General features: G+C 35.9%; 1 protein-coding gene across 2 annotated transcripts in view; it reads left to right on the top strand.

Moving 5' to 3' along the window:
* The first annotated feature begins 10,967 nt into the window (after positions 1–10,967).
* The window catches only part of COG6 (component of oligomeric golgi complex 6), a 58,240-nt gene continuing 45,378 nt past the window's right edge, over positions 10,968–23,829 (top strand). For both annotated transcript variants that reach the window (XM_045567214.1, XM_045567213.1), the window contains exons 1-7: positions 10,968–11,222; positions 12,372–12,515; positions 15,367–15,438; positions 16,351–16,409; positions 21,264–21,375; positions 23,043–23,125; positions 23,499–23,569. In XM_045567214.1, coding sequence (XP_045423170.1) covers positions 10,986–11,222; positions 12,372–12,515; positions 15,367–15,438; positions 16,351–16,409; positions 21,264–21,375; positions 23,043–23,125; positions 23,499–23,569 — 778 coding nt within the window. In that variant the 5' untranslated portion in view covers positions 10,968–10,985. The remainder of the gene's footprint in view (positions 11,223–12,371; positions 12,516–15,366; positions 15,439–16,350; positions 16,410–21,263; positions 21,376–23,042; positions 23,126–23,498; positions 23,570–23,829) is intronic.

Raw genomic sequence — 23,829 nt, 5'->3', positions numbered from 1 at the left:
CACCAACCATGATTTATTTACTGGATATATTTTAATAAGCTGGGACTGATCTAAGAATACAGTTTTCCTTAGTATAGGAAAATGATACTATCGATCAGAAATTAGTAGGATACTTAATTTGAATTGTTTTTCTTGATTGCAGTAATTAACTTCCACTATGTTTAAAATATTAACATACTTGTCATGTCTTTAATATTACTAGTAGATGAAAATGTGACACAAAGCTCACTTAGCACTAATTAGAGATCCACCACCTCTACCTGGATGCTCTTGTGCATTCAAAACATAAGACTTGCTTTTTATAAGGGAACAGTTTATTTATTTTTACCATTAACAAATATTTATTAAATGTATACACCATTATACTCATTGTTGCTGTGGAGTATATAGATGAATAACACATGTTCTCAAGCCTCAAGGTGTCTCACTATTAATTAGGAAAATAGATGAGGCATGTATGCAATAACCAAAATGCAAATTCCACTTTTTACTTATTTTCTTATAAATAAATATGCAATCTCTGTACGTCTGGCAAAACCAGAGAAAACTAGAGAGAGTAAACAAATTTATTGTAGTGATAAAGCTTCTTTTTGGAGTCTGTCATATTTGGATATTCCTTCACTGGAAAATACACTTATTTTACACCAGAATGCAAACTTTAGTGTGTATCAGAATCCTCTGGAGGACTTGTTAAAATGCAGATTGCTGAGCCCAGCCTATCCTCAAAGCTTCAGACTCATTGGGTATAGGGTAGGGCCTAAGAATTTACATTTCTAATATATTTTCAGGTGATCTTAAGTTCCTTGCCCAGGGACCCCACTTTAAAAACTACTAGAGACTCTCAAAATTGGTTGGTAGTGACAAATTACATAGGGAGCATTTTCTTTTCTTTTCCTTTTTAACTTTTTCCTTCCTCCCTCCCTCTTTCTTTCCTCCCTCCCCTCTTCCTTCCTACCTTCCTTCCTTCCTTCCTTCCTCCCTTCCTTCCTTCCTTCCTTCCTCCTTTTCTTTTCTCCTTCCCCTCTCCTTCCCCTCCCTCTCCTTTTTAACATGGAACTTCCTCCTCCTCACTCTTAAGAGATTTAGTGGCTCTGTGCCAGCAATCAAATATCAATACTTTTAAAAAGCTTATGCTATAATATAATTTGCTGAATTCTGAGTTAGTTAATTTTCCTTGCACTCTTCTGGGGATAATTAAATACGAGAAGAAGATCAGGCAAACATGGTGGGCAAGCATAACATAAATGTACTGATTAGATAAAACAGAGAATGAGTCTATACTCTTTCACTTGATTCACTGACAGGCACAGGAACGCCCCTCCATATACACACCAGGGGAGCTTCCTCAGGTGTCCAAAGGTGGCAGGCAGAGTTTAGAACACTCTTAAAGGCTGGTTCTGACTGCTGAAGGGCCATGCACCCCCAGGGCTGAAGCTCAGCCACCTGAAGGGTGGCTGGACAGGGGGCTGCCATGGGGATGATTCTGAGTTACTGCGACCTGTGTTCCACTCCCTCCACATTGTGGATCTTCTCTTATTTTTAAGCAATTTCAAGGTCCTGTGCCATTTTTCACTCTCACCATCCCGAATCAAGTAATACCCCTTTGTGTTTCCCAAACTGGAATAAGAGGACACCTCAAATAAGTATGAAGCACCCTCCGGAAATACTGGTTTAAATTAAAAAGTGCATTGTCACACTCTCTCTCAGAGGAGTCCCTAATGCTGAGGATTTTAAGTACCACAGAAGTGTGTGAGTGTGTGTTTTATACTTTTGTGCTGGTAGGCTACGAACAGTCCTAATCACAATGTTTGCAGCTATTCTTCTGATTGCTAAATGGGCAAAATTTGGTATGGAAGATGGCAAAACTAGTCCTTCAATAAATTATATAACTTTTATTGCCCAAATTTACCCAACTATTTATACCTACAGAGGTTGGCTGGATGATGTCACACTGAATGAATGGGTTTAATATTTCTTATTGTCAGCAGGACAACCTCCTCTAAAATAAACTTGTACATAATCAATTACTGAGCTAGATCATATGTAAAAGGATGACCAATGCTATCAAAATCTTAAACCTATCAAAATCTAAAATCGCTTCTCATTTTTAAAATGGTATAGCCTTTAGAGATGTGGTGTTTCTGCTCCAAATCATAGACTCATGCTCTTAAAAGGAGCTTTAGTTTGACGTCCCAACAAATAAAGAATCTCCTCCTCAACATCTCTGAGGAATTGGCAGCTGCTTCTATCCTCCTGCTTCTATCCTTCTAAGCAGAGGGAATTTATGACCATTCCCTTGCTGGAAAGCTCTAAATGATAGAAAGTTCTTCCTTTCCAAAGTTTTCACAATAATGCTAATCTTTCTTCTGTGAGTCAGGACTTTCTGATTCCAAAACCCATATTGTTTTATTGTATCACACTGCCTCCAAATGAATACCTACACCAAAAAATTTGCAGGGTTATTGTTGGGAACAGAAAACTTAATGAGACCCAGTGCCTCTTCTTAAGATGTTTACAATCTACTCATAAGAGATAATACATGTGAATAATTTGTTCTAATTCAACTGCCAAAGAGAACCTTTAAGTTTTATGAACCTTTGTTCAGATAATGTAAAAAGAGTGCTATCCAGATGGAAGTTTCATGAAGGAGAAAACTGGTAGGTGGCAATACAGGAGGAAGGGGCAGAACGTGAACATTCCAAGCAGAGGGAGTGCATGTGCATATGGGGAGGGTGAGCACCAGGCATGCTTCAAGACCTGAGTTAAAACTCTGGAGAGCAGCAGAAAGTAAATACAGGGCAGCAGCGAGAGCCATAGTTCTCAGATGGGTTGGGGTTAAATTCCATACCCTGGAGTCCAGAGACAGCAGTATGGACTTGATTCTCTCCACTAATGTTCTCCAAGGTGGAATACAAACCCCAGGATGTATATAAGAGTATGCATTGGGGTGTGAGAAGATGGCAAAACTTCTAGTTAGCTTTTATTTTTAATTTTAAAAATGAAAGAAATTAAGCATTACTAAAATGTACTGTATTGATTGAATCTGGTTCCTTCACCATCTGTGTTTCAAGGTCACACATCACAGTTATTGTACAGTATGGGAGGCAGCCTGAGGGAAGAGTGGGGGCTCCACGATGCTGAGAGGTTGAGGGGGCACCTTCGCATTTGCTACCTTGCAATGGGTTTGCAGGTTGTGGGGTGGGGAGCCAGTTAGGTGGGTTTATAGATTATGTCATCTCATTTTAACTAAATTTATCTTTACAAAATGGCAAATAGATTTAAGAGGTTCCTTCAGAGAATCCACAGATTGAAAATAATATTCATAATACAATCACAAATAAATAAAATGTGGCAGAGCTGACATTCCTTTTATTCCAAGGACAAGATGTTCAACAGCCACATTACAAGATGAAAACAGAGCTAATCTGATGAGGTCTGACAAGAAATACTGTTCTAAAAAGTGACATTTGAAATATGGATATAGATCCAATTTTATTTATGATGAACCTTTCTGTAAATGGTACATACTCATATATTGTGCCTTTATGAAATGTTGAGAGGTTTTTTTTTTTCCCCACAATAGTCCTTGAACTAGGAATTGAAATAAACTGAACCTGGAATTAGAACAGCAACTTCAGATGCTGTATCACAAAGTATTAAATCAAGGTTTCCAAAAATAATAAAGCATATACATATAGTATGAATATGCATAAATAAAAATATGAATATAAAACAAGCATATATACTATATAAATTATATGCATATGTAAATAAACATGTATGATATAAAATTAATAATATAAATTTAGAAAGTCAAAATGCTTTTTGAAACATTAAGTAAAATAAAAATTATGGAAAATATTTTTATTTTCTCTTTATCTCCACCTTGAAAATTTTTCTGCTTGTTTAATAATATACCTGTCATATTAGTACAGTAACAACTTATATAGATATTTATATAAGTATATATATGTACATATGTCTATAGACTGTGCATTCTCAAAATGTTTTACCTGAAAGAGGGTGGTCATTTTTAACTGCTATATTTATAATTTTTTACTGCTACATTTTGAAATACTGTTACAAATGTACTGCCACATTTTGGAGTAGGAATTCATTGAAGGTTTTGATCCAAGAATTGATACATCAATATACAGCAAGATACATCAATAAGTGTATTTAAGAAAAAGAAATATGATATCAACATCTAAGATGAACTATAAAAGAGAAATAAGGGAGGTGGCTTATAAGTTGTTGAGATAATTTAGGGCACGAATAAGGGAGATTGCAATGGAAAGAGGAAGGAGAAGCTAATACAGCGGATACTGCGGAGGCAGGATCTACAGGATCTCAATAAATGAATGACTCAATACTGGGGAAGAGAGGGACATAATGGAGACAAACCACAGGTTAACAGTAAGTTTCTCCTCTGGGTTACTGAATGAAGGGGGAGGGCATTATTAGAAATTGAGATGCTATGTTTTAGGTTTGGTTTAGAATAGAATATATTTTCTTCTATTTGAGTCATGATTTCTTCAAATAAAGTCACTCTATTCATATTAATCTTTAATTTAGTTAATAAATCCTTATTAAACTCCTACTGGCTTAGTTTGATCTGGCTGCTATAACAAAATAACATAGACTAAGTAGCATATAAACAAAAAGCATTTATTTCTCATAGTTCTGGAGGTTGGGAAGCCTGAGATCAAGAGGCCAGCAGATGCAGTGTCTGATGAGGGTTGGACCTGGCCACCATGGATGGTGCCTTCTTGGTGAGTCCTCACGTGGTGGGAGAGGTAAGCTCACTCTCTGCCATCTCTTTCGTAAGGGGAGCCCTCATGATCTAATCACCCCTCTAATATGATCACTTTGAAGGTTAGCATTTCAACATACAAATTTTGGAGAGACATAAACATTCAGACTATATAGCACCTACTAAATTTCAAATGGCATAAAGTGCCAAGTATTCAAAGATGAAAGAGATATTTCTAACCTCGGGAGCTCACAGACTAGTGGAAATAATAAAAACATGTGGATAATGATATATACTATGAGAAGCACAGTGAGAGAATCACCTCTAGGCTGATCTGAAAGCACATGGAAGGGCCAATTGGTCCAGCTGGGAAGAAGTTTGGGAGATGAGGCTTCTGAGAAGCCTGAATAAATGAGGAAGGGCTAGTCAAGGGAAGAAGAAAGGAAGTACATTGCAGAGAGAAGCTGCAGGAAGAGTAAGGCACAGTGTGGTATATGTGGGAAACTCTAGCAGAGAGAGTTCAACAGAAATCAGATTCCCTCTGACAGGTGGATGGTTTAATTCTGGTAAGAGGTCATGGGCTCATATATTCTGAAAACAAAATCAATACGAAGCAGAAGGCTGTCAAACCTATGCAGAATGATGATCAGGGAGGCCAACTAGAAAGAAGAGAAAGTAGTTTGTATGTTAAATCTGCAGCAGAGAAGTTGAATAATGAAAATACTAACTGTAATATTTAAATTGGAGACATTACTATCCAGTGCTTAAATGTGCTACATATTAAATAAGAGAAGCAACCCTGCAGATTGGGACTACAAGAACAGATAAGTAAACACAATTATAAACTTGCTTTTAGAGGATAAATGAATCCATAAAAGGAAAGTGGACATAATCAGAGCTCCAGAAAGTACATGAATATTTATACCTTAATATTGGACTATATATTTATGAATGTGCATGAACATGTGTGTGCCAGATGAAACTTGAAACTGAAAGTGACTAGGAGATATGTGAAAATAGATACACTTTGTCTGAGAATGTGGAATTATTGTACAAGACTTGGCCAGGAATGAAACAATATTGTATAGTTTCACTGACAGTGGTGTGGAATAGCTCAGATAAATGTGGCAACTGTATGTTATTTTACAGATTAGGTAATATATATTGTTCATATCTTATTTTACCAAATCTTCACTACTCTATAATCCAGGTATTGTTGCAGCATTTTGCAGATGAGGAGACTAAGAATTAGTGGCATAAGGTGAGTTGCCCAGTGTCATATGGTGACAGAGCTGAGATTCAAACCAGATATTCTGACTCCCAGACCCGGGCACTTCATCAGTGGTTTTCATGAGGGCTTGAGGGTTCCATGAGGCCTAAGAGTTTTGTGGTTCTGCCTCAGGGACAGCGTAGTGAATATTTGTAACTTTTTGGCTGTCTACCAAGCATCATTCTCCTTTCCCTTGGTGACAACATATCAATACACTTTTGGAAAATTATCAGCCAAGGCTTTGTTTAATGTCTAAAGATAGCTTCTGTGTGCAGAAAGGAATTCTTATGTTTGCATTCATTTTCAACAGTAGTCAATACATTAAAATTTTAAATGTAAGTTGTCGATAAATTAATAATAGGTTATTAAGTATGAAATGTCCGATTTCCTTAAGTACTAAGTTTGACAGTTGATATCTCCAACATGTCACTTTGACACTTCTTGTTTTATTTTTATTGTGAAGGTACATCCTCATTCTTTCAAACACATGGTTTGGCTTGTGATTATCTTTCAAATTTTTTTTACAGCAAATTTTGTGAAACCATGGATAAGTCAAAAATTCATGTTATTTTGGAATATGAGTTCCTTCGTGAAACTAATGTAGCACAGACAGCTCAAAATATCAATGAAGTGTTTGGAAAGAATGTGGCTAATGAAAACATGGTATGTTGATGGTCTGAGAAGTTCCATTCTGGTGATTTTAATCTTGAAAATGAGCCACCTAGGTGACCTGAGACCAAGGTGAATAATGATGAGCTGAAAGCTGTAGTGGAAGCTAATCCATCTCAATCTTTGTGTGAATATATCAAGTAAATCCACTCACATCTAGTGATTGTTAATTCATACTTGATTAGTTTCTAAATTTAAAATATTAAATCCCCAAAGCCTTTACATACAACTTTAGTTTATCAATTATTTTGAACATTTTATATTTAAATATTAAATTCACTCAAGTTATATGTCCTCCTAAATATTGGAAAGTCTTTGTAAATGTGATTGATTTCATTACCTGATACTTTTCAACTTCAAATAAATATTTAATATATCCAGTTTTCTAAAGTATTTCAAATAGATAAAAAGGCAGAATTATAAATTGAGCACACAGAATTTTCTTAAGTACTTAAATGGTTCCTCTAAACCTAATAATAAAGATTTAATGATTCAGGTTATTTAAACTTATAAATACTGCTTAAAACTTATCAAATAACATTGACTCTTTTAAAATTAAAATCATAATTAAAAATCTTTTCAAATTGGAATTACAACTTTAAAATCTCAGATTTAAAACCAAAACAACACACATTATTCAGGTGATTTTACAATGTTCAAATTCCTCATTGTTTTTCATTTATTTTCTGCAGTTGTGGTCAACTCAATTTGCCCTTAATTTGGTACAAAATTATAGATCCCAAAGATTCAATTTCATCTTTTTTTTCCTTAATGCATATTTTTACACTTTCCTGGAGTTAAGTCATTTACCATCTCTTTAATAAAAAAGTTTCAGGCTATAGTTAGAGATTCTGGATAGGGACCTGGAACTTAGTGGCAATTTCCAGAATAATTCTGCTCAAGCTGCTTGTTAATGCACTGAGCCTCTTTACATACAAAGGGGGCTTTTCAAGTCCTAGCCTTTTCTTGCAAACAGTTTCATCTGGCTACTTCTTAGCTGTTTTATTTCTACTATAACTTCTGACACAACACTTGCTATAATACCGTCCATAAATTTAATTGCCTAATTTGGGTACATGATTTCTGACACCCACCTGCCTCCCTCCCGACCCCAGCCTGTTTCCATCCATCTCTGCTGTCTGCTAAAGTTCAGTGAAATCTACACAATAGCTCCTTCTATTTCCCTGCACTGGGGTTGTAACTAATGTCTTTACTATCTAATTGGATTTTGCACCTTTCTTATATAGATCATTTCCTTATCTGTCTCGCAGACCACAAATTTATAGTTATTGCATTGACTAGCATTTCTTCTCTCGTGTTGTGCATAAAAATTGTCAAGTGAGATCCCCTGTTGCTGCCTGGTTCCCAGCGGAGTCTTCAGCCTTCTTTTCAGTTCTTCGAGCTGCCTTCATATCTTTTCAGTAAATCACCCTGTCTGTCTGTTGTTTTGCAACCCCAAATCCCCAACTGATTCAGGCAGCCAAGGGGAGGCTGCACAGCTGGCAAAAGGGGTGCATTAGTGGAGAAAGGGCTGGAGGACATACCCACACTTCAGACAGATCAGCTGCACTACTGTCTGTTCTGTGGATTTCATTTGAAGAAGGGAATCTATTACTAAAAAGTTTTGAAATCAATACATCCATGACTACTAAGGTTTCAGTCATGAAACCTTCAATTTGGAGAATTTTAAGGACAAATTGAAGGATGGAAACAATGGCAGAAAATGTCTGAATAAAAAAGAAAATGGGAAATTTAAGGTGGCTTTCAAAATTGATGAGGTATCAGAGAGAAGAAAGAAATCAGGATATACTTCCACGTAAGAAGCCTCAATGCCTAAAAATTGAGGACTAAGTAGTGAAAGCAAATAATAGGAGGTACAAAGAAAGGGCTAACGGAGTCGTGATTAAAGACAGGTAGGAAATGTGGGATCATTATTTCAACGGTCCTGGGGGAAATATGCCTCAAAGACAGTGTATGGGCTCAGGCACAAAAAGTTACGAGGATTGCTTCAGAGGAATTGATTTATTCAAAAATGAAAGCTAAAAATTTCACGCTCCATTTCTCAGCTTTTCTAGAAACTAGAGCATGGGCTTGTTTTAGGTTCAGCTAACCAGGCACACAAACATAGGTGCATGGTCCAGGGGCACAAAGGAACTGGCACCATGTAGAATCATTCCTAGAGGTTGCATTTGTGGCACATCAGTTTGTAGCAGCAGCAGTGCCTGTGTGTCACCCATGGTAGGTACAACATACAGAATCAGCTAAGAATCTAGGGTTCAGCTTCGAGATCAGCAATGTCCTCAATAAACGGGTTCTCAGCTGCACTTTTGGCAATATGCCTTCCTTTGTTCCTGCCTATGTATCTGAGCTTGATTCTCTAATTTTTACAGAGACTCTTTGATTTGTTCATTAGCAACTAGTCCTCAAGGAAAAGATGGGGAAGTCTAGTATTTTTTATCTGTCTAATTGGTGCTGAAGACAACAAAACCAGTTAGTATTAAGGGATGGGACTTGGGAAGCCTGTGGCATGTGACAACGACTAAAAATTCCATCAAATTGTCACATGTGGTCACTTTGGACTAAGGGGCCTATTAACAGCAAGGCCTTGGGAGGACCATACAGCTGCTGCTGTATGAAAAACATAAAATGTTCAGATTGTGGAGCGGATGACCACATCTTATAGTGCTGATGACAAGCTCAAATTCCTAAATGTTTGGCTAAAGGTAAAAACTAAAGCTCAAGGGCTTTCTATCGTCTATGGTTAAAACAAAAATTGCTGTCTCTTATAGCTACAAGACAGAGAGCCAAAGGAAAAAAAAAGAAGAAAAGAAATTACAATATTTGTCACATGGATTGCCTGATGTCAATCAATTCACAGCCTTACCAACTGACTTATGTGAGGTTGGCAGCACTGATTGGGACAGAGCTGGACCCCAGACCTGGAATGTAGATGTGCAATTGGATTTGGGAGACTCAGAATACGCCAATCCTCAATCCCTCACTGAGCCTCCTCTGAGGATGTGTGTCAAAGCAGCACATCCTCCAGTACCTGTTGGGGGTACCTGACAGCCTTGTACTGACCTCTCTTGAGGGCATATCTCATAAAGGGAAGCCAAGTCTCCCATGCCCCACAGTCTCCAGTCCTACAGGAGTGTCAGAGTTCAGCAAGATGCAGCCTTTGCTACTTAATAGCAGCAAAAACCTGGGTGCACTTCAAGGATGAACAAAACTTTTAGTCTGGACTGAATTTATTTGATGTGGTTACACTTGGTAGAAATTCTTGCTTCTGTCGTCAATGTGCTGGCTCAGTTAGCTGGAAGAGGTTCTGATTGTCTAGTCCATTGACTTAAGGCTAAACTCAGTGGTGGCCCATGATATATAAAGTTGCCAGAACATCCTTGGTTTCACTTAGAGGAAAGAATCAAAAAACTTAAGGAAATAGAGATGTTGAAGTGTTTTTTTTTTCTTTTTCACTCCTAACCCTCCCTAATTTTGTCTCCTGAGGAGAGTCCAGACACTTTCTTCTCTAAAGACTTGAGATACTCATTGGCGTGAGGACCATCCTTGAAAAGCATGTTAGTGGTGGCTTTACTTAGGTTGTGAAAGTTGTTGGAAGAGACTACAGTTGAAATGGTCTCCCTAATTTCAAATAAGATGGCAAAATCATGGTGGGTAGAAGCCAAGGAGCTTCTTACTTCATAGTGACACCGGCTCCTGGTCTAGTTGTGAAACAGCCAAGTTTCTTCCCGTTCTGGGGCCTTTGCACTTACATTACACTTTCTCTTACCTGGGAACGATTTCTCCTTACGTTTCCAATTCTCCATCACATCTCAGTTTGAGTGTAAACTCCTTTCCAAACTTTCCCGAGTCAAGTGGGCCTCTCCACCATCGTTCTCCTTCACTGCACTTCATTTCCTTCTGAGCACGCTTCACAACCTAACAACATCTACTAACTCCTTCCTCTGGCTCAGACACACAATGTAGACTCTCCAGTGTCTGCCAGAGTACCTGGCACATACTATGCCTACGATAACTACTTTTCAAAAAAAAAAAAAGAATTCGTACAAAGAGAATTAATTAGAACATATATGCTAGGCACAGGTCTCGGTGTGTTCTACATAGAGTTCCTAATGTCAAGCATTCACAATTCTAGTCTCTTTTAATCCCACAAATCTCCTCCCACTTGAGGACCTGGCCCTCCCGCAACTCCACCCTCGCGCTTCTAGGCGCCTGAGCGGGGTAACCCAGGTAGAGCCTTCCGGGACTGGGGCGCATGCGCGGCATGATCCGCACATGCGCAGTGCTTGCGCTGCCGCCGTGGTCCCTGCCTCGGGCCGAGTTGGCCGCGCAGCAACTGGAGTTGGGAAGCGCAGGGCTATGGCCGAGGGCGGCGGGGAAGTGGTCGCAGTGCCGGCGTCCGGGGCTTCCAACGGCCTCAGCAATGGCGCGGGCGGGACCTCGGCGCCCACCAACAACCCGTTGTCGCGCAAGCTGCATAAGATCCTGGAGACTAGGCTGGACAACGACAAGGTAACCAGTGCTGGCAGGGCCCGGGTCATGGGGCCCCCGCGGGGCAGAGGCGGGCCGGGGGGCGGCGTCTGTCCGGCACCCACTGCAGTCTTCCTGCCGCGGAGCGAGCCGCGAGGGACCCCAGAGCCGCGGGATCGGCTGCTCTCGGGAGCGGGGCTGGGGAGAAGGGGGAGCCGGAGGAGCCCCCGGAAGAGCGAAGGGGTTTCTTGGGTTTCTCCTGACTTAGAAGGGTTCCTTGAAGACTCTCTGGGTAGGGTCGGTGAACTGTGGCTCCTCGAGAAGTGCCGCCCACCCACCTCCAGGGATCTTCGGGGGTCTGAGCCAGGAGAGAGGAGGAGAGCACGGGGCAGGGTAAGAAACCTGTGCAGAAGAGCAGATCTCAAGATACGGCAGCGCGAATGGGGATTAGGAGGAACCTGAGAACGGTGGTCCTGAGAGAGCATTTTCCTTTACAAGTGACAACTGCTGGGATCATCTACAGTGTGAAAGAACTATTTCTGCCCATAGCTCAAATGAACTCATATCTACTGGTTTTTGTTGTTAGCTAAGCACGATGTATGATTGAAGGGCTCAGGCAGTATTTCTTTACAAAATAAACTGTCCACATGGTCTCCCAAGGGTCTCCTGAAACTGAAGTTGAACTTTCCAGCTGCTGACATATCTAGCTCTCCCTTCTGTTTCCTGGAGTCTCTAGGTAAATTGGTTATGCCAGTGTCGCATAAAGAAAAAAGATATGTAAAAACGAAAGCTTTATAGGTTAATCTAGAGATAATTGAAAATTAAGCTGTTAATAAGAATTTGACTCCTGTGTGTAAAAAAATAACATTGCAGTGTAAGGAGTAAGAAGGAAGAGCATTGGGCTACTACTTATTATTAGATAGACATAGTGTTTGGAATCTTTGCAATTCCAAACAATTCTGCAGTGAATGACCTTAAATATATATATATGCCATTATGCACAAGTAAGTATACCGTTATTGTGTTCTGGAAATAAGTTTACTGTGACGTAATTTGAAGGTTATCCAATATTTTTTGGATTGTTGAATGGAAATAAATTATTTGAACGTGATTTCTTTACATTTTAGCTTGAGAGTAGGAAAACATTTAAAAATCAGTCCCAATGACTCTCTTCTGTTACCAATTGTGTAGGAGATGTTGGACGCTCTCAAGGCACTTTCAACCTTTTTTGTTGAAAATAGTTTGCGGACCCGAAGAAATTTACGTGGAGATATTGAACGTAGAAGTTTAGCCATCAATGAAGAATTTGTAGGCATTTTCAAGGAAGTGAAGGAGGTATGTAAACTCTTTTCACATAGCATCTATTGAGAACATGCTATATGCCTGGCTCTGTGCTAAGTATGTTTTGAATCAGGTTGATATGTTTGCTATTCATATACTATGTCCAAAAAGAAGACGTAGCTACTTACTCCTGCTGCTTCTGGGTCTTTATTTGTATCATTGTGATTTCAGAATCTGACCTCCACTAATACTGGTTCTTAGAAAGTTGTAATACTGTTCTAGGAGATTATCTTAGGAATTTTAGCCTTTTAAACAAAAAATAACATTTCTCTGAATGGCTTTCCAATAGTAATATCCCCTCATTGAATAAACCTCTTTTGGATAACCTTTTCTCCATTGGAGATTAGTTAGAATTGAGTTGCTTTTTACTGTATCTTAAATTAAGAACTTTTCAGATTAAGGTCAATTACTTCAAAGTGTCAAAAGGACTCCGGAGCTAATTTGAAGAGGCTTCCGCTGGCCAAAGATAGGACAATTTGACTATCAATGAGAATAACTGCAGTGGACCGAAACACATCAAACATGAAGTCCATGAGTTCATAATGGTATTGAAACAGAATGCTCGTTGGTTGTCTGTGGTGGATATAAGGGAACCAAGTTCTTATTTTGAAAAGTGCTAAATAAAAGGAAAGAGTCAAGCGCTTATCTTGTCTTTTATACCAACTACATATAGTTGTTGAGGGGAGGTGTCTCTATAGAAACAGTCCAACTAATAAATGAAAAGGAAATGGTAGAATTAGAAGATTTTGCAACCACTGTTGAATTTATGGATCTAGCTCAGAACTTCTCGGCCTTGGCACTATTAACGTTTTGGACCAGTTCATTGTTGGGGACTATCTTTTGCACTGTAAGATGTTCTGCAGCATCCCTGGCCTCTACTCACTAGATGCCAGTAGGACTGCCTTATCCCCAGTTGTGACAGCTAAGAATGTCTCCAGACATTGTCAAATGCCTCCCAGGGGCAAAATCACTGGGGTTGAGAACCACTGATTTAGCCATTGGTTATCACTAGCTGCTAACCTCACAGAAAGGGAAACACACAGTTATGTGACTCCTGATAAACATATATAACATCATGCAAGAAGAATTCTTGCCAGAAAATTGAATTGGAATCTAATCAAACTTATAGATCTGACTTACAGTTTCTAGGAACACTAGGGACAGAGAGATATGTTAATACCAGGAAGATGTCAGGAGAATCTGGAGTGTTCAGAACTGTACAAGAAAATGAACTGGTTTCTTCAACAAATAAATTATAGGAGAAAGAGAAATAAGCAGAAGTCAGAATCTATAGATTAAAAGAAGAAAGAAGAGAAATATCAACAAATTGCTAGTGAATCTTATTTGGTTCCTGAGTTGAACAAACTATTAAGAAAAGAGGCTATTGGGGAAATTTGAACAATGACTAGATATTTGATATTAAGAGATTATTGTTAAATGTTTAGATGTGAAAATGATACTTTTTCTAATTCCTCTTAGAAGAACATACTGTTTATCGATGAAAAATCACTTACCTAGAATTCAAAAAAATTCAGTTTGTAGGGGAGAGAGAAAGTGAATGGGGAGAGAACTAGAAAGTGGATAAGAGAGAGACACAAGTCGCCATGAGTTGGTAATTGGTGAAGTTGGGTGATGGGTACATGGGTTCATATTCTCTCAACTTTTTTTGAAAATTTTTAATAATAAAAAGTTTTTAAAAGGTTTATCGTATACTAATTGTATTTTACAATCTATAATTTTGTTTAATTGTGGGGGAAATTTCAATATAAATTCAAATAAAGACTTTAAAAGCAATGTAAGAGTCCTTGAATTATAATTTAGCCAACCTCTGTTTAAATCACATATTAAGAGGGATAATTTATTATTTTATAACTCAGATCCACTCAGTGTATTATGGTAGCTAAAGTAAATATTAGGAGTAGTTGTTCTTGATCTAACTGGCAGATAATGCCGTAGGGCATTCTTTCTAGATTATATAGTGAGATTTAAGGGAATAGTGAGATTAGTTTGCTTAGGTATCTGCTATTGCTGATATTAATTGATATTTTGAAATCATGTTTCTTTTACTGTTCATCTCAAAGCAGTTTAAGATTTAGTTTAATAATTTGACCTATGTTTTATTTATAGTAAAGTATAGAGTAACATTTGAAAATATTTGGTGCTGTGATTTTTTTATAATTCAAAGTTCTTTGTGAGAGAAGGGAAACAAACTTTTAATTCTAAAACTAAGATTTGTGCTCATATTCTCATAAGTGATTTCCTAATCATAGTTTGTCCTCACATTTTGTTTATAGCTCTCTTGACTGTTTTCATATCTCTTGACCTGATTGGCCCATTCCTTCATGAAACCGCCATGTTTCTATTTGAAGGCCTCATCTCTGTTGACAGGGACAGGAGTAAGACCCTGTCTGCCACTGAAACTTTCCTTCCTTGTATATTTTTCTGTTGTGTGGCACTAAATTGAATTGAGTAAAAGAAGAGAGTAGTGCAATGTGAAGCTAAATGTGATTTTGTGATATGATCATATTTTTGTTTTTTATTTCAGCATATGATGGGGGTACAAAAGTTTAGGTTACATATATTCCCCTTGCCCCCCCTCCCCCGAATCAGAGCTTCAAGCGTGTCCATCCCCTAGATGGGGCACATCACACTCATTATGTATGTATACACCCATCCTCTCCCCTGCCCACATCCCATATTTTTATATTAAGGCATTGCTTTAGTAAAGAGTAGAGGAAGGTTTAGAGAGGCTGGACATAAAGCCTGGGAGACCTTTTGGAAGACTTTGCAAAGAGAAACTTCATCTTACAGTATCTATAATATTTGATGTTATTTTTCTTTTCAGGAACTTGAAAGCATAAATGAAGATGTTCAGGCAATGAGCAACTGTTGTCAAGATATGACAAATCGCCTACAGGTATTGTATAATGACCAGATTTTAGCATAATTCCTACCACAAAGTAAGCTTTTGCGTTTCTTTGGGTGATGGTTTATTAATATTGTTCAGTTAACTTCAGAGCCTTTACATTTTGGTCTAGCCAGTAGAGAGCTAACTGTGTAGAATTTTGATAAAACTTTCAATTCCATAATATCCCAGAAGTCCAGCTGGAATGAATTTTTTAGTAGAAAGCCTTAGGAATAATTTCACACTAAAACTGTACCTGATAAAGACCCAGCTAAATTCTATGCATCCTCACCCTAAAAATGTCCCAGGAAAATATGTGTAATTTTAGAACTGTTTATTAAAGCAATCCTAAACTTGGGGAAGGGAGCATTGCTTAATGTGAAACTTGGCCAGAAATAGTCCTGTGTCCTTTAGATGGGGCTATCTCTAATCTTCACCACAACTCTATATGGTGGATAGTTTGTATATTCCGACTCTCAAATTTTTATCTTCATCTCAGCCATTTCCACTGAGCTCCACACCAGCGTTTCAGTGACTTAATGTGCTACCCTATTTAGAATATTTCAGTTCAACACATGCATAACTGAAGTCATGTTTTTTATCCTTAACTTGCTCTTCCATTGCTTTTGTTGCACTAAAAAGCGTCATAAACTATTCAGTTCTTTAGTCAGCATCCAGATCCCTTATCCTTTCTTGTAAGCCTTAGCATTATGTGTTTATTGAGAACTCTGAGTGAGTCCCTTTTAATAAAGTAGTGCATGAACCTTGAAATATCTATGTATTGCATTTACTTGGACCTTTTTTAAACTTTTGAGTTCTGTAGAGTGAGCTCATTTGCTTTGAACTTCAGTAAGTGCCAGTATTAGTTTTCTGAAATATAATAAAATTGGAATATACTGATATTAACTATGATTACAATTTTAGGCGGCAAAGGAACAGACTCAAGATTTAATAGTAAAAACTACTAAGCTTCAATCTGAAAGGTAAGTTTTTATTTATAGTCACCTCTTCAATAATTGAAAGATTAAGTAGAAAGAAAATTATAGATCAAAGTTAAAGCAGAATAATAAAAACAGTTCAAAATTGGTATAAGACATGAGGTCCTAAGCTATATCTAATAGTAACTTAAACATGAAATAGTAGTTTAGAAATGTTAAACTTGATATTGAGGTTGAGAGATTATTCCTTCTTTGGAATAGAAGTGATGATGTTTGTTTGCTGTGGAGTTCAGAAATGATTGCTTTTTATTCAGATTTTTAGTAATTTTACTATTACTATTTTTTCACAATTATTATCTTTTTTTTTAAACTATGATTTATCCTCTCTGGTATAATTGAGAGTTAACTGTATAAATTCTTGTACTTTACACAAGTAGGCATACTATTTGTTGACTGAATGAATGAGTGAATAAAGGTAAGTACGATATGGATTAGTGTAAATGTTGTGTTGAATATTGCTAAAACTCATTGACAATAAGATAAAACTCATTAACAGCTCATCTCTTATGTCCAAAGTAGTGTAGATAGGGATGAATATTATACTATCATGCAGTATACCTGTGTACTGTTCAGTAGTTGCGTACATCACTTAAATGTTTGAGTATTCTAGGTGTTTCTTCAGTAATACGGAGATACTACTACCATAACTGCTCGTTATAGAGTAGCTCAGTATGATATAGACCAAAGGTCATCAAACTATGGCCACAGGCCAAATCCAGCTTACCACCTGTTTTTTGTAAGTAAAGTTCTATTGGAACACAGCCATGCTTATATGTTTACATACTGTCTATGTCTGTTTTTACCCTACTATAGCAGAATTGTGTAGTTACAACAGGGACCATATGTGGCCTACAAAGCCTAAAATATTTACTACTTGGACTTTTACAGAAAAAGTTTGTCAATCCTGATCACTAGTATTTCTCAAACTATAGCTCATGACCAAAATGGAGCTGTAAAATTAATTAGATCATAAGTAACCTTAGAAATGAAATAGGATAAATTAAAATAGAAATGGTTTGAATAAATATTATTTTGTGAAGCCTTTGTTTTTGTTTCTGGTAATGGTTTAATGTACTTCTTATTGTGGGCCATGGTCAGAAGAGTTTGAAAGACACTGTTCATAGACCAAGAATGCCAAGTACATGGCCCCCATTCCTTAGTTTCACATCCATTGGTCTTGACATTCTTTCATATTGAGCCCTTAATCCTTCTTAACACAATTCTCTTTAGACTAAGATATGATGAACAGGAAATTATAAAGAGTGCAAAGGTATAAAGTTACTTGTGTAAAAGTATATTGTGGGTCTCAGGGATAGAAAGGACTTAGAGATCAGTTGCAATGATCCTTTGCAATTAAGATAATAACCAATATAATTTACTTTTGTATCTTAAAGAAACAGAGTAAAAAGCGATGAAATGAACAAAATGAAATATGTTATATACCAACATCATTTAAAAAATACTATCTTTAGCCAATAGCACAAAACAGAGCAACCATATTTTCTTTACATATATACGGAATACACCATTGGATATTGAAACACGTACGTTATCTTAGACCTGTGATCTGCAAACTGCAGTCCATTGAAACTTAGAGTTTCTTTATAAGAATTAGGAAGATACGGAGTTTTTGAAATCAAAGTCTCTACATCTTAATTTTAGTTAGAGTAATTATACTTTTACTTATTTAGTATATTAGGATTCCATGTAAGGTTTTGTTTGAAAAAAGGGTTTGACAATGGGAAAATATAAAAATTTTGCCCCATTTTAAGACTAGTTGAAAGGTAGAATACCAAATAAAATAATGTTTCTCAATTTTATTCTTCATGTCAGAGAAAAATCTTAAGTATTAAAGCTTTATCAAAGCTTAAATCCTAATTTCATGCTTTGAGATCCTCTTTTTTTCTTTTTTAGCTAAATTCTCTTTCACTAAAATCCACTTTTACCTGTATTGTGATTCCTACAAGCCAAATGAGAGCAGTTCAGTGTCTTCCTTAGAATTATGCAGTTGAAAGTTGCCCAGATGGGAATTGAAATGAGGTGGTCTAAACCCTACATTCTCTTTTGTTATGTTAGCATTGTAGTTCTATATTGTAAAGCTGGATAAACAGTCCTACCCCAAATCAGTATTTAATTACTTGATGTTGACCTGTTAGTAGGTTCATTGTACTTTTCAGGGCTTACTTTCAATCCTTTTCTCAACATTTAATCAAAGACTTGGGAGAATATATAGATAACTTACTGAAAAATTGTGAGTGACACAAAGTATAGAAAGTTAAGTGTAATATATACATATAATCAAGCTTTTGAGAAAAAACAGGGTATCTACAAGAGGGTGAATAGGATGATAAAAGGTCCCAAAAAATCATAGAAGGTTGAAAAACGAGAATTGTTTATTTAGAAGTGTAGGAAAGACTAAGAGGGACGTGATGGCTATCTTTAAGTATTTCAGGATCTGTCCTGTTTAAAAAGGCTAGATTTATTGTGTATTGTTTCCGAGGTTGGAACTGAGTCTCAAAGGAGAAATTTATAGGTGCCAAATTTTGGCTTTTTATAAGCAAGAATTTTCTACCCATTACAATATGAACAATTACTTCTTCAAAGTTTTTTTTTTTAGTCACTGAAAATACGTAGTTTGATGTGAAGTGTCATTTGGAACCATCTGTAATTTTATCCCAATTTTCCTTTCTGTTCTTTCTTCACAGTGTTATCATTCAGGTACCCTACACCGCACCACAGTAAACATAAGAACCACCTGGGAGCTTGATAGGATGGCAAGTTTCACCTCCACCCTCAGAGATTCTGATTGTATAAAAATAAACTACTATATTTTCTGATTATTGATTCAGGAGATATTGAACTGGGCTCTGCCCTTTTAACAATATCTCGGGTATTTCTATGCTGATGGCTCAGAGACTATAATTTGAAAGACCTTGCCTTAGCCAGAATATTATTTGTATCTTTTATTTTGTATCCCTTTCTTGTGATTAACATGGTCATGCTGTGAAAGAAACAGTATGAGGAAAAAATTTAAAAAAAATTTAAAATTTTTGGTTTAAATATTTTGAAATTGGGTTTGGAGATTGTATGGATTTTTTTTTAATAAAAATTTTGTCTGATCTAACCATGTTTTTCCCTCCCAATACACAAGAGCTGTCTTTTTGTGGGCACACGCATTTGTGGGTGACGCTATTCATTTCCTAATTTAACTACATTTATCAACCAGGTAGACTTTTTCTGCATTCTTGTTCATTGTACCTGGAATTCCATTTCCCAGAATTCATTTGTTGAAAACTCGTTTATCCTTTAAGGTCCCATGGTTGTTTATGCTCATGATACATTTAAAAATATTTTATAAAATTTTAGAATTTTAGGCAACCATGTGTGTGTATGTGTGTGTACGTGCATATATATGTTCCTTGAGAACATATATATATGTCTCTGTATATATATATTTCAAAGAGAGTCTTTATGACTTTGAAAAATGGTACAGTTCATAGAAAATTTAATCAACCTTTGTACTTTACAGTTCTATTATCTAGCTATTTTCCGTGCTTGTCCAAGAGCCTTTACTCAGTCTCCAGAAAAAAATTAATCAGTTCCTTCTTTGTACTCCCATAACATGTTGGTAATCTAACACTTATCTTTTGCTCTATAATTCTTAAACATTTGCTGGACGTTATGGTCTTTGTGTATTTTAACAGGATAGCAAGGGCAGTGTATTAATGTTATGTTCTTTGTACCCATTGCTTTCTGCACAACAAACTTAATTGAATATGTTCGTATAGTTACTTTAATATTTTAAAATAGTAATTATTGCAGACATTGCCTGTGATGTTTCTTAAGATTCAAGAATCTTTCTTTATAGGAATAATACTGATTGTACTTACACTGAAATTAAAGTTACTGAGAACTGAAAAGTATCAAACCAGAAGAATGTATTAGATGCTTTTTAAAGCTATATTTTGCATGGTCATAATACTAAATGCAATTGTATATCAGAAGAGGTTTTTTTTTGTTTATTTTAAAAACGTCTTTGTTGCAGTATAATTCACATACCATAAAATTCACCATTTAAAGTATATAATTCATTGAGTTTTAGTATATTCAGAGTTGTGCAACCATCATTGCAATATAAGTTTAGAACATTTTCTCTACTCGAGAAAGAAACCTTGTGACCATTCGCAGTCACCCCAGCCTTAGTCCACCAGTAATCTACTTTCCGCCTCTCTAGATTTGCCTATTATATACCTTAAATATAAATGGAATCATACGATATATGGCCTTTTGTGGGTGGCTAGCTTCTTTCACTTAGCATAAATATTTTCAAGGTTCATGGATTACTTCGGCCTTTTTATTGATAAATTACATTCCATGGTATTGATACACCATATTTTGTTTACCCATTTACTAGTTAGTATACATTGTGAAACTTTAAAGGCCTAGGATTTTTTAGCAACTGAGAAGAAATTGGTTGAAAACAGGTACATATTTCTCACCTATAAAAATAACCTTGTAAATTACAAAATAAACTATTCAAGTACTTGTAAGTGGCTGAATATTTGTAATGCCCGGACTATTTGTGAACTCATTTCTTCTTTTGTGTAATGTTCAACTCCTTTTATTGTGTGCAAGTATTTGAATAGAATATTAGCAAATTTTATCACCTACTTGTCTGTCGGGCTTTAAGTCTTTGAGGTAGAAATGAGGCTTTAGAAGATGTTGAGAATCTTTCATACCTTTGTTTTAAAAAGTTAATGTCTGAGATATAATTTGTTTTAAAGCTGTGCAAATGCATTGCATGCTTGATTTTTATTGTTTGTTTTTTTTTAATTCTAGCCTAAGGTTAGAAATAAGAGCACAAGTTGCAGATGCCTTCTTATCCAAGTTCCAGCTGACTTCTGATGAAATGAGTCTTCTTCGAGGTACAAGAGAAGGGCCTATTACTGAGGTACTCTTGCTTTCTGTAATAATCATTTAAAGTATAGCAATTACAGATGTTATAGAGAAATTGCTTTCTTTTAAGGCTTTATTATCTCACTTAAAAAAAGTTTCATCTGAAAATATTTTTAAATTTGGAAATTAAGAGAAATGTCTTAATTTCTTTTTAATTTTTATTTTTTCAAAATAATACATGTACTTTTTTTTTAAAGTCCAAGAGCACAACAAAGCTTATAAAGAAAACCTGCATCATCTCTCCTTACAGCTGGGTCCTTTGTTAACCATTTTCAACTTTGTTAATTGCTTCTTTTATAAATTCTATATTCTAGCTCTATAACTAAAAAGAATATTCTTTGATTATGTTAACTATTTTCTGTTGATTTCCTAAAATGACATATGAGGATTTAGCCTCTTAACTCCTCTCCTCCCTTCCCCCAACACAAACAGTACACACAAATTTTCTCCTTATGTCCTTCATAACTCATAGTATAGTTATAGCACGGTTCCTTTTTTTTTTCATTACAATGACATTACAGTGATTATGTGTTCTTTCTTTTATAACCTTTTGTCTTTCCTGGAGTTGGAAATTGCTTATCTTTTCATCTAATTAATTTTTAAAGCTATGCCATTTTTTTTTCCAAACTGACTGACAAAACTATAAAACTTCTCAAAATGCTAAACAACAAGAAAAAGTTTCATTTTTTTTTTTCCTTGAAGACATTCAATTTTTCCAGAAAGGAACCTTGTGGTGTCCTCAATGGGAGGAGACCACATAATTTAAGCCTGTTGTCATCATTCTGAGATAGAGGGCAAGAAGGGTTCTTAAGGTGGGGAAGGAGTCTGAGTGAGCATTTCTTAGTAGAGATCACTTTTACGGCCTTGGCTGGAATGGAACCAACCATCTAGGAGTAGGGAGGGAGGGAGGTGAGAGAATTGGTATAGACATTTCTTATTAGTATGTACTGTAATTTGAGGAACTTAGCACATTTGAAATATTTGACATCATACTTTACTTGGCCCAGATACTAAACAGTATTAGAGAAGAAGGTCCCCCCTCTAGTTTTATTCATCAAAGAAAAATCACACATCCATTATTTGCATGGTTGAAACACTATTTGTGGCATTCTGGAAACTAAGGTTTCAGTACATTTTTCTAAAGAAAAGTTCAGCTTCAATCAATTCTTAAATATTTAACGAACATCTTTTATATGTTCACCTTTGCATTCTGCTCTTGAATGAGGTAGCAAGAAGAAGTGTATAACAGATAGATAAAATATCATCTTCAGCAATAAGGATGCCATGCTTCAGTCATAGATGTGTAATACAATAGTATGCTTTTCTTTATGTAGTAATCTTTAGGTTTGCATTTCTCTCTCACTAGACTATGCACTTCTTGAAGGCAGGGATTTTTGTCTTTATATAAATTTTGTATTCTTAGCAACTAGCACACTATTTGTATTTGGCATAGAGTAGGCATTGGATTAATATATGTTTTAAAATGTGAATAAATGCCTGTTACCCCTGCTATAAAAATTTAGAGAAAGTTGAGATCCTTATGGGAAGGCTTAAATAGAATAGGTGAAAGAATTTTTTTTCCCTTTGTAGTGATCTTTCAATTTCAAGTAATGTAATTTTACCTGAAAGCATGGACATAAAGTCACATTCTTAATTTTAAAGGATTTTTTCAAGGCACTGGGAAGAGTAAAACAGATTCATAATGATGTCAAAGTTCTCTTGCGTACAAATCAGCAAACAGCAGGGTGAGTAACTGTTCATTGAACTAATTGTATTACTGCTTATGTTTCCAAAATTTTAAAGACATTCTAGGTTCTTTTTGAAGCCGTATGAAGTTTTATGAAATAGGAGTTTAATCTTTATTTATCTTTGGAAAAGGGGGAAGTTATACTGTGACATGTTTAAACTAAAACAGCAGTTGATAAGTAAATGATGATATTAAAATTTGATATTTATTTAACTGTAAAAAACTATTAAAAATCATTCTATAAAATGATCAAAAATTAATATGCTATTGCCAAATCATTCTATAATTAAACAAAATAATTAGGTGCTTAGATGTAGCTATTGACTTAAAGTTTAAATTATAATAAATCTTGATAATTTTTTTCTTTTTAGTTTAGAAATTATGGAACAGATGGCCTTGCTTCAAGAAACGTCTTATGAAAGACTTTACCGATGGGCTCAAAGTAAGTTATTTCTTTCATGTTGTCTAGATTCATGAATATTAGCATTTTATTTTTAAAATTTCACTTGGTCTTTATTTGATAAATTTTGATTTTAGCAACCAGAAATATTTTTAAAAAGAAAAACTTTACTTTGAACACATTGTCTTTGTATTTGTATCATGAGCATCTATTATCAACTAAGCAGTATGCTTGATTAAGGATGGGAATAAAAAATTTAAAAATGAAGACAATGTTTCTGCCCTAGATTATTTTAAAGTTGA

This window comes from Lemur catta, chromosome 13 (genome assembly GCF_020740605.2).
Source record: "Lemur catta isolate mLemCat1 chromosome 13, mLemCat1.pri, whole genome shotgun sequence".
In the NCBI taxonomy this organism is placed as follows: domain Eukaryota; kingdom Metazoa; phylum Chordata; class Mammalia; order Primates; family Lemuridae; genus Lemur; species Lemur catta.
The sequence above is the reverse complement of the archived record's forward strand: the minus strand, read 5'-3'. Positions and strand labels throughout refer to the sequence as shown.